General features: G+C 38.3%; 2 protein-coding genes across 3 annotated transcripts; one reads left to right on the forward strand and one right to left on the reverse strand.

Moving 5' to 3' along the window:
* The first annotated feature begins 1,843 nt into the window (after positions 1–1,843).
* On the forward strand, positions 1,844–3,909 carry LOC112051249 (dolichyl-diphosphooligosaccharide--protein glycosyltransferase subunit 1). Its single transcript, XM_024089816.2, has one exon. It carries the CDS (start codon positions 1,901–1,903, stop codon positions 3,308–3,310), a length of 1,410 nt encoding a protein of 469 aa, XP_023945584.2. The 5' UTR covers positions 1,844–1,900; the 3' UTR covers positions 3,311–3,909.
* On the reverse strand, positions 3,901–15,412 carry LOC112051245 (translation initiation factor eIF-2B subunit delta). 2 transcript variants are annotated; one of them, XM_024089804.2, is made up of 11 exons: positions 15,244–15,412; positions 15,118–15,152; positions 12,842–13,900; positions 11,892–12,038; positions 11,488–11,621; positions 10,280–10,379; positions 8,888–9,067; positions 7,638–7,765; positions 6,188–6,365; positions 5,886–6,066; positions 3,901–4,898 (listed from the first exon to the last, which is right to left on the reverse strand). In XM_024089804.2, exons 1-11 carry the CDS (start codon positions 15,263–15,265, stop codon positions 4,705–4,707), a joined length of 2,358 nt encoding a protein of 785 aa, XP_023945572.2. In that variant the 5' UTR covers positions 15,266–15,412; the 3' UTR covers positions 3,901–4,704. The 2 variants fall into 2 exon arrangements, with proteins under 2 accessions (XP_023945572.2, XP_023945577.2); XM_024089809.2 differs by lacking the exon at positions 15,118–15,152 and having other exon boundaries at positions 12,842–13,601; positions 15,244–15,386.
* Positions 15,413–15,456: the final 44 nt, after the last annotated feature.

Here is a 15,456-nt window from a genome sequence, read left to right on the forward strand (position 1 = left end):
CAATAGCAGAACTATTTGCATATGGTCTCTGAAGTGTAGTAGACCTACCAGAATTTAATATGCACAGATCCTGTTCATCAAAAATATCAAATAGGCTTCTACCCCTTGAATTTGTACTATGGCAACCAAAAGAAATATGATGTGCATTAAAGTCTCCTGCTACTAAACAGGGCTTTGGCATATCACTGATGATACTTTTAAGTCTATTGATTTTACATTTATTTTTATTTTTAGGTGGACAATAAACACAAAGTATTGATAAGTCACCAACATTGGTTCCTAAAGAAATTGCTATGGATTGAACATCTTCATAAAATTTTGTTTTCAGAAGTTTATATTTAAATGTATTTCTTAATAAAATACCTACACCACCATGTTCATTCTTTGCATTTTTTCCAACAAAGTTATAGCCTGGGATTTTTACAAGATTACTAGAGTTTTTAAGCCAAGTTTCATTTAATAATAAAATATCAATATTTTCCTGTGTTAAAAATGTTTTTACTAAGGGTTTTTTATTATTAATACTCTGAATGTTATGTTGAGCAATAATGAGCTTTGAAGCCATTAAACTTTATTCAAATGTTTCAAAAATGCTTCTTTAATTTTACTTGTGCTTTTTATGTCATTTGAGTTTCCTATAGTAACTAATGTATTAATTATTGCGGATAATATTTTTTTATTATTAATGATATCTGAATAAGAAATATCTAAATTTTCTTGTGTGTCTAGTTTAGATTGGTGGAATTTTTGCTGTATTTGTTGAGGCTTCGGGAGAGTAGGAAAATTAACACTATTAATTTCAATTACCTTAGCATAAGATTGTTTATTTTTTTCTAATCTCGCTGCCTTTATAGGGCAAGTTTTGGATATGGCTAAGTGAGCTCCACCACAATTACTGCACTTCAATGTATCAGCCGTGCATGCTTTGTAGTGGTGTTCACCAGCACAGCGTGAACAGACCTGTATATTTTTGCATATTTTCCCATAGTGATTAAATCTCATACATTTAAAACATTGCATTAGTGGAGGAATATATGTATAGACCTTATAACGCCAATTGTCTAAATATATATATTGTGGTAAAGTTGTTCCTGCAAAAATTACACTAATAGTTGACAAAGGAACAACATCGTCTACAACCTTTTTCATGAATCGTCTTACACCAATAATCTCACACTCTGAAGAAAGTTTATTAAATAGTTCATGGTTACTGGACTCTTTAGGTATAAACCTGGCGCCTGCTCTCATAGATACCTTTTACTTGTTTAAAGTATTTGGACACAACTAATGGGTTTTTGTTCCCCAATTTAATTTCCGCCTCACTGCTTTCCACAAACACTGGGAATTCCGCGTTAGTGCTATTATCCGTGTAGGCTCTGCTATAACCTGCCTTTATATAGGGTTTATATTTTAAACTCTCGTCCTCACCAGCCTTATGCACTTTACGTTTTTTTCTGTCTAGCCTTTCGTAGGCATCACCATCACTGTCTGACGGCATTTTGCCTGATTTAATTTACATTTGTACACTTTATTTCACACGTATATTACTGAAAAAGTTTTAAATTAAAATTTTCAATTTTAAAAGCGCGCTTCTCGATTCCCGCCAAAAATCGAATCATAATGAAATGTGAATGTGAATGAACTTAGAACTGTCAGTCAATGTCAAAATATAGCATACGGGTCCACAGATTATTAAAGATTGTTTTAACCTCTTCCTAAATATTAGAAGTCAAAAATATTAACATACCTCGTCTGTGGTATATCCGGTTTACTACGGTAATACGTAGTATCTAATAATCTGTGGATAACCGCTTGCGTGTACTTCCGTTAAATGCGTTGATGTGTCAAAAATATGAAAGAAATGTCAATTGTCAATCTTGCTTGGTGATCTTGTTGGAAAATGATGCCGGCAATGGCGAAACTACAGTTTTGTGTTTTATTTTTAGTTTATGTGGCTTCACAATGCGGTGGTGCAAATGTAGACGTAGTTTCCAGTGCTATAACTGTAAAGAACGTGGATCGAACCATCGATATCTCGTCTCAGCTTGTAAAAATTAATTCGAAAATAACCTTTGAAAATACAGGCAAATCGCCGGTTAAAAGCTTCCTTTTAGCGGTAGAGAGCTCAAGCAAATCAAAATTAGCTTTCATTGGTGGTAAGGACAGCAACAACAAAGATCTCCGCCTCGTCGAGACTACTGTGAAAGGTTATGACAATGCCAAGTTTTGGCGTGTCGACTTGAAAGAATCCATCAATGCTGGTTCCACGGCGTCTGCAGTTGTTGAAACTGTGTATAGCAAAGCGTTGCAGCCATACCCAACAGCGATAACACAACAAGAAGAACAGTTGGTGAAGTATATCGGCAACTTATACTTCTACTCTCCATATCCAGTTACATCTCAGAAAACTAACGTAATATTGAATACAAAGACGGTCGAGAACTTTACTAAAGTCAAACCATTCTCACAGTTAGATGGCACGATCGCATACGGACCATATACCAATACTGCTGCGTTTACAGAGAAAGAACTGCTCGTCCACTATAAGAACAACTCCCCATTTTTGACTGTTACACGTTTGGAGAGATTAATTGAGGTTTCACACTGGGGTAACATTGCTGTGGAGGAGACAATTGAAATTGAACACACGGGTGCCAAGCTTAAAGGTCCATTCTCCAGATATGACTACCAACAAGACCACCACAGTGGCCCAGCCAGTGTGCGATCATATAAAACCTTGTTACCAGCATCAGCCTCAGATGTCTACTACAGAGATACTAACGGTAACATTTCTACCTCCAACATGAAAGTGAAGAAAGACTCTGTTGAACTGGACTTGAGACCCAGATATCCCTTATTTGGTGGTTGGCGATCACACTACACACTCGGATACAATGTACCAAGCTATGAGTACTTGTACTATTCTGGCAATGAGTATTTACTGAAGATGAGAGCAGTTGACCATGTTTTTGATGATATGCAAATAGATGAATTGGTCACAAAGGTTATTCTGCCTGAAGGAACAACAAATATAAAGGTCAACTTCCCATTCTCAGTGACCAAGCTTCCGGACAGTTTACACTACACATATTTAGATACTAAAGGTCGCCCTGTCATCACTTTCTCTAAGAACAACATTGTAGAGAATCACATACAAGATTTTCAGCTTCGCTACACATTCCCACGTATTCTAATGTTACAGGAGCCTCTATTAGTTGTAGGTTTCCTATTTGCCTTATTCTTGTGTGTTATTATTTATATGAGATTAGATTTCTCTATCCATAAGTCTGAACATCCTCACAAGGATTAAAACCTTTTCCAAAAAGGGCGATATTCAAACACTAAATTGCATTTTTAGTTGCACAAAATTTCATTTTAACATTTATATAACACTAGCGGATGCCCACAACTTCTTTAATCTGGCCCTATTGCAAAATCTGTTCTTAGTGGATACCTAGTAACTATATACTACCTCCCTGCCAAATTTATCGTTGTACGTCAAGCGTTTTTCGAGATTTTGTGATGAGTGACCTTTCGCATTTATACATTAAGATATTACGAAATAACTTTGCTTTGTATCCAGTAGAAAAAAGCTAGACATACCGAACTATTAACTGACTTGTTAAAAATCCTTTGTGCTATCTAGATGCAATATTTGTGCAAATTTCGCCCTTCTTGGTCAAATGCTTAGTATAATTAATTATTATGTAAGTCTACCCTGAAGCTATGTGATATCTCATTACATCTTATTAAATAACATTGCATTTCAGTCCTATAATTTTGTTTAGACAATAATAAAAATGGGTAGTGTATCACAGTTTGCATGGGTTTACAGTTTTGAAATAAAATTGCACTTATTTTAATATTTTTAATTTAAATGTTGAGAATAAAAATATCATATAATTTAAATTATTTTTTAATTCAATCCTTTCACTTAAGAAAATATTTAATTCACAAGTAGAAGAAAAAGAGTGCAAGTGGCTTATAAAAGATTTATTTATTTAAATAGTATTATATTAGGATTAACTGAAATATAAACTTATAGAACATTTATTACAATCATACAAACAATAACATATTTTATTTACAAAGATTTTTAATGTTTTGCAATATATTTACTATATCATTTGCAGTAAATTACAAGTAAATGTGCTAATTAAATTTACCAAGTCAAGTGTTATAGACATAATGTTCATAACCTTCATTTTCTATGAGTAAATATTTTTTAAAACAATATATAAGATTGCTACTCTATAATGCAAAGTGTTATCAAACATTTCATTCAGTAATAAGATATAAATTAAATAGATATTGAATTATACAATAAATTATTTTCGGTAAAAATGTACAAAAAGTTTAGTTTTCTTTCTTTATTTTATTAATGTTAATATAATACATAGACATTGAAATTTAGAAAAAAATCAATACAATTTATTTTTACAATGAAGAGCAGATTTCAAACACATTTATGGCAATGATGTTGGTTATTTTCATTCGCTTATAGAATATTGTTTTTTTGCCACCCAAAGATACAGAATTCACGGCGCATTTTGCTCCACATGGCAAGTTAGCAAATATGAAGGGCGGCTATCGCTGCAGTTGATCAGGAGGACACAGTAGTGTTTTAATCTTTAAATCTTATCCTATTAGGAGATAGGCCTGCCATTTTCTGAGCCTTATGCACGCCACTAAGTAAGCATAGTATTAAGACAGTTTGAAGCGCAACACAACGGGTGCACTGGTGCACGGCAGGATGGCCTGCTCGGTGACGACGGCGGTGACGAGGCTGGGCGGGGTCACGTCGTACGTCAGGTTCAACAGCGTCAGGTTGGGGTTGGAGCGCCAGTCCTTCAGCGGGGAGTTCTCGTCCGACTTGTCTATTATGTCGTCCGGGTCGCCTGTCACGCAAAATATTTTTTTTTTTATTATTTACAAGTTATTGGCCTTGACTACAATATCACCTCATAGTAAGGCCTATACTACAGCCTTTCTTGATGAGCACTGTTTACCAACAAACAAATTAAAAATGAGGGTATTAATCACTAGTCATTTCACACCTAATAATAATTATAATTAACTTTATCTTACAGTAATTAAAATAAATTTGATTAATAAGTTTAAAACAATTAGATATGGTTAATTTATTTTACATAATATTTAATAAACAAACCATACATAATTTAAAATAAAAACGACAACAAATGACATGCGTTTTCTACCTTCATTTCTAATTTCTTTGTTGGTAAACAGTACTCATCAAAAAAGGCTACAGTATAGTTCAGACTACTTTAGTATTTTAGTCGAGCAGGAAAAGTATGGCTTTGCCGGTAGGGTGGTAACTAGCCACAGCCGAAATCTCCTAACAGACTTGGACCAATTAAGAAAACATCACAGCCATGCTTTTCACTTGTAAACCGGTCCTCCGAAACAAACCCGGACTCAAAGAAGTCTCCCTTTATGGAGCTCTCAATGCACCGCCTTTACGCGATGATTAACAAAAATAGGCAAATTGTTGCTCTGTTCAAATCTAACGCTTTATAAAACCACGATCCGTCCGATCTTAACCTACGCTAGTGTAGTGTTTGCCCACTGTCGCAAAACGACCCTTAAGCCGCTCCAAACATTGCAAAACCGGTTTCTGCGACAAATCACGGGCGCACCGTGGTTTGTACGCAATAACGACCTCCATAGTGACTTAGATTTACGTTCAATAGCTAGTTACATGAAACAGCTCTCTCGAAACTATTTCAACATAGCTGCCATCCATCCCAACCAACTAGTGGTTGAGGCCTGAAAAAAAAAACAGGACTTCTGACTTGTAAATCCACCGCGTATACCGGAGGCCGTCAACATGCATTTGCTTACGTGTAAGTGTGTAAACTCACCAATCTCGTTGTAAACGAAGGCGTCGGTCTGCACGTTGTCGGAGAACTTGTGCGTCTCGCACGCCACCAGCAGCGGCACGTTGTGCGCGCGCGCCACCAGCGCCGCCTGCAGCGAGCCCACCGGCGCCAGCACCGCGCCGTTGGCCAGCAGCGACGCCGCGCCGACCAGCACCTTCGACATCTGCACACACAAGCGCGACCTGAGGTCATGTCGCCGCACGCCACGTCACACGCACGTCACACGCACGTCACACGCACGTCACACGCACGCCACACGCACATCACACGCACGCCACACTCACGTGGCGCATGAGGAAGCTGAGCGCGGAGATGTCGGCGTAGGTGCAGGGCACGCCGCGCGCCACCAGCCGGCGCAGCATCTCGCGCGCCGCTCGCTGCACGCGCGTGCCCACCACCACGGCGCGGAACTGCACGCCCGCCGCGTGCGCCTCGCTGAAGATGCGCTCGATCAACGACGAACTGCACGACAACGAAAATAAATCTATAAATAATATGTGTGGAGTAAATGCCGATAGCTTCATGTGGGACCACCACGGCGACACCGGAGGGTTTATATCTGATCAATACACATACAAACAGTGACTCAGACACGAACACACTTCGTTCATTATCTTGAGAATGGAATAATTTTTTTTTTTCGTGTTGAATAAGTGCCGATGGCTTCATGTGGGACCACTACGGCGACACTGGGGGGTTTGGGCGCAGAAGCATCGCCTGATTAGACCCGAAAGCTGAAATAAAGATAGAGAATCCGTTCTCTATCTTTATTTCAGCTTTCGGCACGACTCTCTAAGGGCGTCTACTATGAGACTCGGACCTCGGCTTAGAGGGCCATTCGAAAGTGGGTAACCGTGACCTGAGTGAATCAGTCCGGACGCCCCCAAGATCGGGAGTTAAAAACCCACGTCCGGGTGACTTTAGATATCGGGGACCTCGTCTTGCCCGGGAAGCATTGTCAGTCGTCATGTCATCGTCTGGATCGTAAAGGACGTTTTTGTCGCAGAAACCAGTTTTGCAATGTTTGGAGAGGCTTAAGGGTCGTTATGGGACACGGTGGGTAGACACTACACTAGCATAGGTTAAGATCGGGCGGATCGTGGTTTTATAAAGCTATAGCTTCGAACCAAGGGACAATTTGCTTTTTTTTGTTAATCGTCGCGTAAAGGCGGTGCATTACGTATGCCTCGCTTTATTGATGTGCATGGAGAAGCTCATGCGGTTGTCAAAGATTACGCCTAGGTACTTGGCAGTACATTGCCAGGGGATGGGAGCTCCGTAAAGGGAGACTTCTTTGAGTCCGGGTTTGTTTCGGAGGACCGGTTTGCAAGTGAAAAGCATGGCTGTGATGTTTTCTTAATTGGTCCAAGTCTGTTAGGAGATTTCGGCTGTGGCTGGTTTGTTAGCATCGCGCGCGGTGCATTACATATGCAGCCTTTTCCCTCGCTTTATTGATGTGCATGGAGAAGCTCATGCGATTGTCAAAGGTTACGCCTAGGTACTTGGCAGTACATTGCCAGGGGATGAGAGCTCCGTAAAGGGAGACTTCTTTGAGCCTGGGTTTGTTTCGGGGGACCGGTTTGCCAGTGAAAAGCACGGCTGCGCTTTTCTCTGGGTTGACTTCTATCCGCCAGAGACGAAACCATTTGCCTATAATGTTAATAAATAATTAGTAACTCTCTGTGGCCAAAGATGCTGTTGATCCAGTATAGATATAAAGATGTGACTACAAACCATCCGTAAGTGAGGATGTTATCGCCGTTAGATATCTTCTCTCGCACAGCTGTGCTGATGGCTTCCCCCGCCTTGTCGATCTGCTCGCCAATGTACCGGTCGATCTCCTCTTGCAGTTGCTTCTTCGCCTGCCAACAATATATCGTTCTTTTGTATACAAAATTCATATCAATAAATTAATATAATACTTGTATCATGACATGATTATATCTATAGGTCACAAATACATACTACAAACACAGGTGGACTCTTTATCTAACTCTGACCATTCTATAACCAGAGAGAGACAACCGCCTGAGTCCTTGCCTGCGCAGTAAGGTTCCCCCCTCCTAAATGAGTCCTTGCCTACGCAGTAAAGTCCCCTCCCCTCCTAAATGAGTCCTTGCCTATCCAGTAAAGTTCATCCCCTCCTAAATGAGTCCTTGCCTACACAGTAAAGGCCCATCACTCCTAATTGAACCCTTGTCTGCACAGTAAAGTCACCTCCTCCTAAATAACTCTTTGCCTGCGCAGTAAAGTCCCTTTTCCCCCTCCTAAGAGACTTTGCCTGCGCAATAAAGTCCCATCCCTCCTAAATGAACCCTTGGCTGCGCAGTAAAGTTCCCTTCTCCTAAATGAGTGCTTGCCTGCGCAGTAAAGTCCTCTTTTCCTAAATGAATCCTTGCCTGTGCAGTAGTCTCCCCCTTCTAAATGAAAAGTAAAAGCCTAGTAAAGTACCTATCGCCCCTCCTAAATAAGTCCTTACCTCGCAGTAAAGTCCCCTCCTCCTAAATGAGTCCTTGCCTGTGCAATAAAGTCCCCCTTTCCTAAATTAATCCATAGAGACAAATGGAGGAGACTGACATTTTATGAGGAATATTGGTCATATTTAATATCACCATCATATCAGCCGATGGACGTCCACTGCAGGACATAGGCCTTTTGTAGGGACATCCAAACATATTTAATAGATATGGCTAATATTCTTTTAAAAACCACCATATAGATAATAATAATAATAAGCTTTATTTTTCCCATTTAGATAGTACTTATAACTAATCTATATATTTATCTAAATAATTAATTATGTTATTGTAGTTAGTTGGTACTAATTAATAATGGGCTCCTTTGGGTACAAGCCTCCTCCATCTTTTTCCATTTGTCCCTTTCTTTTGTGAGTTCCATCCAACCTTGGCCAGCCACTGCGGTTATGTCGTCTACCCACCTTCCTATAGGCCTTCCTACCTTCCTTTTACCATATAGATACTTACATCGAACTCGTCGACGTTATTGGGCAGCTGCGTGAGGTGGTGGCGGAAGTACTTGAGCGCGTTGGTCTGCGAGGCGGCGGGCGGGCGCATGCCCCACAGGAACTCCTCGCTGGCCGCCAGCTGAGCCTCCAGTCCGCGCGCGAACTCCGTGCGAGCCGGCAGACTGTAGTCGCGCACCATCTGCACAAATATCACCACCATTAACAACCCATATTCAGCTCACTGCTTTCCTCTCAGAATGAGAGGGGATAAGCCAATAATCCACCTCAATGGCTCAATGCGGATTGGCAGACTTCACACATGCAGAGAATTAAGAAAATTCTGAGGTATGCAGGATTTCTCATGATGTTTTTCTCAACCGTTTGAGACACGTGATATTTAATTTCTAAAAATGCACACAAAAAAAAACCATCACAAATGCTCCATGGTTCACCAAGATATCTGAATTGCATGAGTATCTAGACATAAAAACAATCAAGGAAGAGGTTTAACTCAGATCAATGAGCTATAAAAATCGCATTATTATCCATGAAAACAAACTTGCTACTGCCCTCAGTGTCCCAATGGATGTTCGAAGGCTAAAGCGCGCATACATATGGGATTTCCTAAAAAAATAAATATCAAAAAAATCAATAACAAAGTAAATTAGCCAGCATGACCCTCAATGGAAGGTCAGCTGCACATGCCATTAAGTACTCTCAAGCAATTTGCTTATAGCTGATGCAGCTGATTGCACAATAGAAATTAAATTAAAAAAAAAAAAAAAGGAACACAAAAGTTGGAGGTGCATGCCCCGGACTGGATTTGCAAACACAACCTCCGGAATCTGAGGCGGAGGTCATATCCACTAGGCTATCACAGCTCTGCACAAATATATCCAGCGTGTTTGCTAACTGGACACTTATTTGCTATAACGCCTGTCTTTTTTTTATATTGTTTACAAGTTAGCCCTTGACTACAATCTCACCTGATGGTAAGTGGTGATGTAATCTAAGATGGAAGCGGACTAACTTGTTAGGGGTAGGATGAAAATCCACACTCCTTTCAGTTTCTACTCGACATCGTACCGGAACGCTAAATCGCTTGGCGGTACGTCTTTGTCTGTAGGGTGGTAACTAGCCACGGCCGAAGCCTCCCACCAGCTAGACCTGGACCAATTAAGAATACCTCAATCGGCTCAGCCGGGGATCGAACCCAGGACCTTCGTCATTAAATCCACCGCGCATACCACTGTGCCACGGAGGCCGTCGCGCTGCAGGATGGTGTAAGTGACAGTTCATTTCACTCTTGAAAGTTAGCCGCGATTCACGATAATAGTACGTCATAAGGCAACTGTTACCCGCACCCTCATAGCGCACTAGGTATAGTTAGAAGATACTTATAAGAACTAACCTTTTTCAATGTGTCCAGTAGTGCTATGCACCTTGCGTTAGATCCGGTCACTACATGCGATGCCAGCTGTATGCCTAATTTTATCACAGCTGGGTGTAAACTGAAAGAAAAACAATAGATAACTCATTCGCCAAATTTCTTATTACTAATTATCTTTTTTTTAACGTGGGAAAATCCTGATGGATACCTTCTCACCACGTTGAGGCAAGAAGGTTATGTTATACGACTAAAACCCCATGGTGTTCCGTTTCAACGGAACAACCATACAGGGTAATGTTATGTCCTGTGGTGCTAACATGAGAACACTGAGATAATCTCGTGAAGAGAAATAGAGAAAACTCAACCAATGGTGGTGCAACCGGAAATAACGCTGTCTCTTTCATTGCATTGCCAAAGTCGACCCCTGTTGATTTGAATATCTTGATTTTTGTTGATTTGAATATCTTGATTCTTGATTCTCCCGTGGACCCTAGGGGGTCAATCAAGAATCAAGATATTTAAATCAACAAGAATCAAGATATTTAGGCTAGTGCCTAGCAGGAGATATTATAGTGAACAAGTGTGTGCCCAAGCACAGGTGCATTCTCTATTGCCTCACGCTCATAGTTTTATGGGCCGACAGAACGACATGACGTCAGAGAGCATGTAAAGGACGGCTTTACGTCATGCTCTCTGAGGCACGGGGGTTAACTAACACCATCAACTTCCCAACTCTAACAAAGCTATTAAGATTTTTCTAGGAAAAAAATACGAATAACATGTTTTCGTCTTTTTTGGCCTGACCCAGGATTTAAACCTTGGACCCAATTGCCCATAATGGAACCAGTTAAAACTGGACCAATGTGACAATTACAGTGATAATGCTCTTTCAGTTTATACATTCATAGTTTATACATCCTGTAATAAATTAACGGCATTTTACTAACATGGTAGGGCTATGGTTTATTTTCCTGGCATTCAATTCAAGTAGTTGCAATTGCAAATTCGACCTTAAACTCAATCCTTAAAGTTGAATTTGCTCTGAATTTGGGATTTTATTAATTATTGGCCTATATAGGCCTTTAGGTATAATTTTCTTTACCAATAATTTTAAAACTGTCAAAGCAAAATTGGCGAGTTTTTAAGTAAAATATTCTACAGTTTGTAGGTCCTTTTATTATAAGAGGTCAATGCAGGTATTAATTTAAAAACAAAAAGAATATACATACTTAGAACTGATTTGCATTTGCTTGAGGGCTTCTTTGTCGTGTTCTGTGTACAAGTGCTGGAACCAATTCATTTTCTGCATGCCTTGAGGCTTTGGCTTTGTTTTATCAACTGTTTTTGCTTTCGTTGACTTCTCCTACAAATAAAATTAACATAACTATCATTTACAATTGTACAAAACACCATATTACCCTATTTATTATCACACCTAGCCTAAACATCGACAAATTCTCGAGAAGAGAAAATAACATACTGTCAACTAATAGCAGCAGAGTTCAAATTTTCTCTCTCATTTGTCCCCACACAATAAAAGAGAGAGCAATATTTTATTTTGTCATTTGTCTTTCTCTTGACACCCAACATTCTGAATTATTTATTGGTTATGGTAAACCAAAGAAAACATTACTTCTTTAGGTAATGAAGGCTCTTTGGTCGATTCTTTTTTTACTTCTGCCGCATTCTGTTGTGTTGCCTGTTTGGCTGCCCGCTGTGCTTCCTGCTTTGCACGTCTCTCTGCCTTGAGTTCTGCCTTACTTTTTGTAGAGTCTTCCTCCTGAAATTGAATAACTTTTAACTGAGCCTCTGTATTTTGAAGAATTTCTTGGAAAAAATTGAATACTAGAGGATCGCCCACGACTTCGTCCGCCCTTATACCTCTTTAATACAGCTCTATCGCGAAATCCGTTCTTAGCGGACACACACTAACTATAATAAACTATTTTTCTGCCGAATTTCATGTTTGTACATCATCCGGTTTTTGAGATTTCATCATCAGTGAACTTTCACATTTATTTCCCGTAACTCTGGGATTATATTCTTTAACAAAAATTAATTCAAAACTTTCAAAGAACATGTATTCTATTATGAATGAATCTATATTACTAAACATAACCGTATCATAACATAAAAACCTTAAAATATTAATTATGCAGTTTGGTATAAGAACCAAACTGCATAATTAATATTTTAAGGTTTTTATGTTATGATACGGTTATGTTACGGTTATGTTACGGAGTGGTCTCATCAACACCTTGAAGGTATGGAAAATACTCTCCAGCAGCCTGTATATTAAGATAATAGCTGACGCCGCGCGGGTTGACCCGTGTGGTTCATGTTCCCGTAGGAATAAGGGGATAATATATAGCCCTATTTAACACTGAAAGAATTTTTCAAATCAGATTAAAAGTGGTTAGTATTAGTATAGATTTCATAGATTTAAATAATCAGAAATAGTTCAGTATTTAATTTTATTTTAATTATCAAACAAAGATTATATGTATCTAAGCTTCATGTAATTTTGGACTATCTCCTTTTGTATTTACTTAAGACTACAGGTCAAAATTCTTTATATATTACCTTCTTAGCACCAATATTGATGGCTTTTACTTTATCTGTGACAGCTTGAACATCTCTGGCAACAACAACAATGTCTTTTAGTGTGTCTACCATTTCCTTGATAGTTGCTGCACTGACCGGAGAGTCAGCTACGGCTAATACCGCTTCACTAATGTTAGTATTTGCATTACCAACATCTTTAGATTTATCAACATTCTTAGTTTTATCAACATTCTTAGGTGTAGCTTTAGAATCTGCATTAGGTTTAGCTACCGCTTTAGCATCGGTTTTAATTTGTTCAACATTACTGTTTCCTGCTTTATTCTGTGTGTCACCTTCTGTTGTGTTCTTTTTCTTAGCCTGTTTTGCAGCTTTTTTAGCTGCTCGTTCAGCTTTAATGTGTTCTTTAGAAGTCTCTGCAGTTAGTTCAGGTTCAAGTTTTACAGCCTTATCAACTTCATCTCTGCTTTGATTTGCTTTTAAAGCTTCTTTTGGTGGAGCTGTCAGTTTGTCATTAGAAGATGTAGCCTTGGGTGTAATTTTAGCATTTTCTTCAGTGTTCTCTGGATTTAGTTGATTCTTAGCATCAACATTTTCAGATTGTAAACTTTCAGCTCTAGGTGAGTTTACACTTGATTGTGGAGTATTTTTCTTGTCATCTGTAAGCTTTTTGTTTGGCTTATTCTTACCTTGCTTCTTTGCTTGTCTTGCTGCTAATACTTCTTCTTTTGTTTTACCATCTCCTTTGGAAGACATATTACTATCTATTTTTACTTTAGCACTACAAATAAAATTGAGAGATTTGTCTATAGTTGTATTGTCTTTATTAGAACCTGTGTAAAAGCACTTTGGACTGTTAGTTATTGATACAAGTTCTAAAGTATTTACTATATTTTTACAGGATTTGTTCTGACATTCACTTTCACTATTATTAACATTTTTACAGGATTTGTTCTGACATTCACTATTATTAACTTGAGTAAGGGTTCTTGCAGCTTTTAACTTTTGGCGTCGTAATCTCCTTTTTTTAGCAACAGTGATTTTGGTTAACTTAACTTGATCACTAATCAGGATGTTTTCCTATAAAAATGTATACCTTGATATAATGTTAAAGTAAATAATATATTAGCCGTGATAGCCCAGTGTATATGACCTCTGCGTCTGATTCCAGAGGGTGTGGGTTCAAATCCTGTCTGGGGCATGCACCTCCAACTTTTCAGTTGTGTACATTTTTTTTTAGAACTTTAATATCACGTCTCAAACAGTGAAGATAAAACGTTGTGAGGAAACCTGCATACTAGAAAATTTCCTTAATTCCCTGTGTGTCTAGTCTGCCAATCAAAATTGGGCCAGCATGGTGGACTATTGGCCTAACCCCTCTCATTCTGAGAGGAGACTTGAGCTCAGTAGTGAGCCAAATATGGGTTTATAATGATGATGAAATAATATATGAATATTAGTGATGTCATGAATCAAAATTTTATTATTGTTTTCTAGTGTAAAACAAACAAAATAATATAAAACAAATGTATACTAATGGACGACTGAGCAGGTGTTTTAAGTGATGATGAAGATGTGCTGAACAAATCCCTTGAAAGCTGGCAACACATTAGCAGTCTCTCTGGTGTTGCAAATATATTGGCTGTGGTAATCACTTGATTTATACTTATTACTTGTGGTAATCACAATAAATTTTGGCTGGTGGGAGGCTTCAACCATGGCTAGTTATCAACCTACCGGCAAAGACATACCACCAAGCAATTTAGCACTCTGATATGATGTCATGTAGATACCGAAAGGAGTGTGGATTTTCATCCTACTCCTAACAAGTTAGCATGCTTCCATCATAGATTGCATCATCACTTACCATCAGTTGATATAGGTAGTAGTAAAGGGTTATAGAAAAAATAACACAGTGACATCCATGCTCATTTGCCTTTTATTTAGTAATAAAAAACGCATTGGGTTCATAACCCAATTCATTATTAGTACACAGTTGACATTATGTATTATCATTTTATTAACTATATTATTTGACTGTCAATATGTCTGCTAGTTTTGATAGATAATGTTGGATGATGAAATTTGGCATAAGTGGATAATTAATATCCATTCTGGAAGTAAACCTCAAATACCAAGGTATAGTATAGTACCCAGGAATCCCAGACAAATATAGATGGATATTAATATGGACAAAGTAGCGGCTAACAGCTAGTGAACTAAACAGGAGTTCAATATTGCAATACACATAACCTAAAAATATGACACATCATAATCATAACACTATTTTGAAATACCTTTGACATACCCATAGCCGCCTGTCCTTTGCTAGCTACAAAATAGGCAGAAGAATAAAAAAACAAATAACCATTACCAATGAACTGGTTCATTTTAAAAATTGTATTTACATTTGCTGAACTTACCAAATTCAAACTTCCATTCCATTAAAACTACTTGACGCCGACTCTACTTGGAAGAAACGTAATTATATTTTATATAAATATCACGACGAAAACAATCCAGCTTATACATACAATTGAATTGAGAATTTGAGACAAAATTTCATTCAATTTTTTAATTTTAATTTTTAAATTCAAAGAAATTGACTTGACGTTGACAGACAATATTTTTGTAGC

Source organism: Bicyclus anynana, chromosome 1 (genome assembly GCF_947172395.1).
Source record: "Bicyclus anynana chromosome 1, ilBicAnyn1.1, whole genome shotgun sequence".
Lineage (NCBI taxonomy): Eukaryota > Metazoa > Arthropoda > Insecta > Lepidoptera > Nymphalidae > Bicyclus > Bicyclus anynana.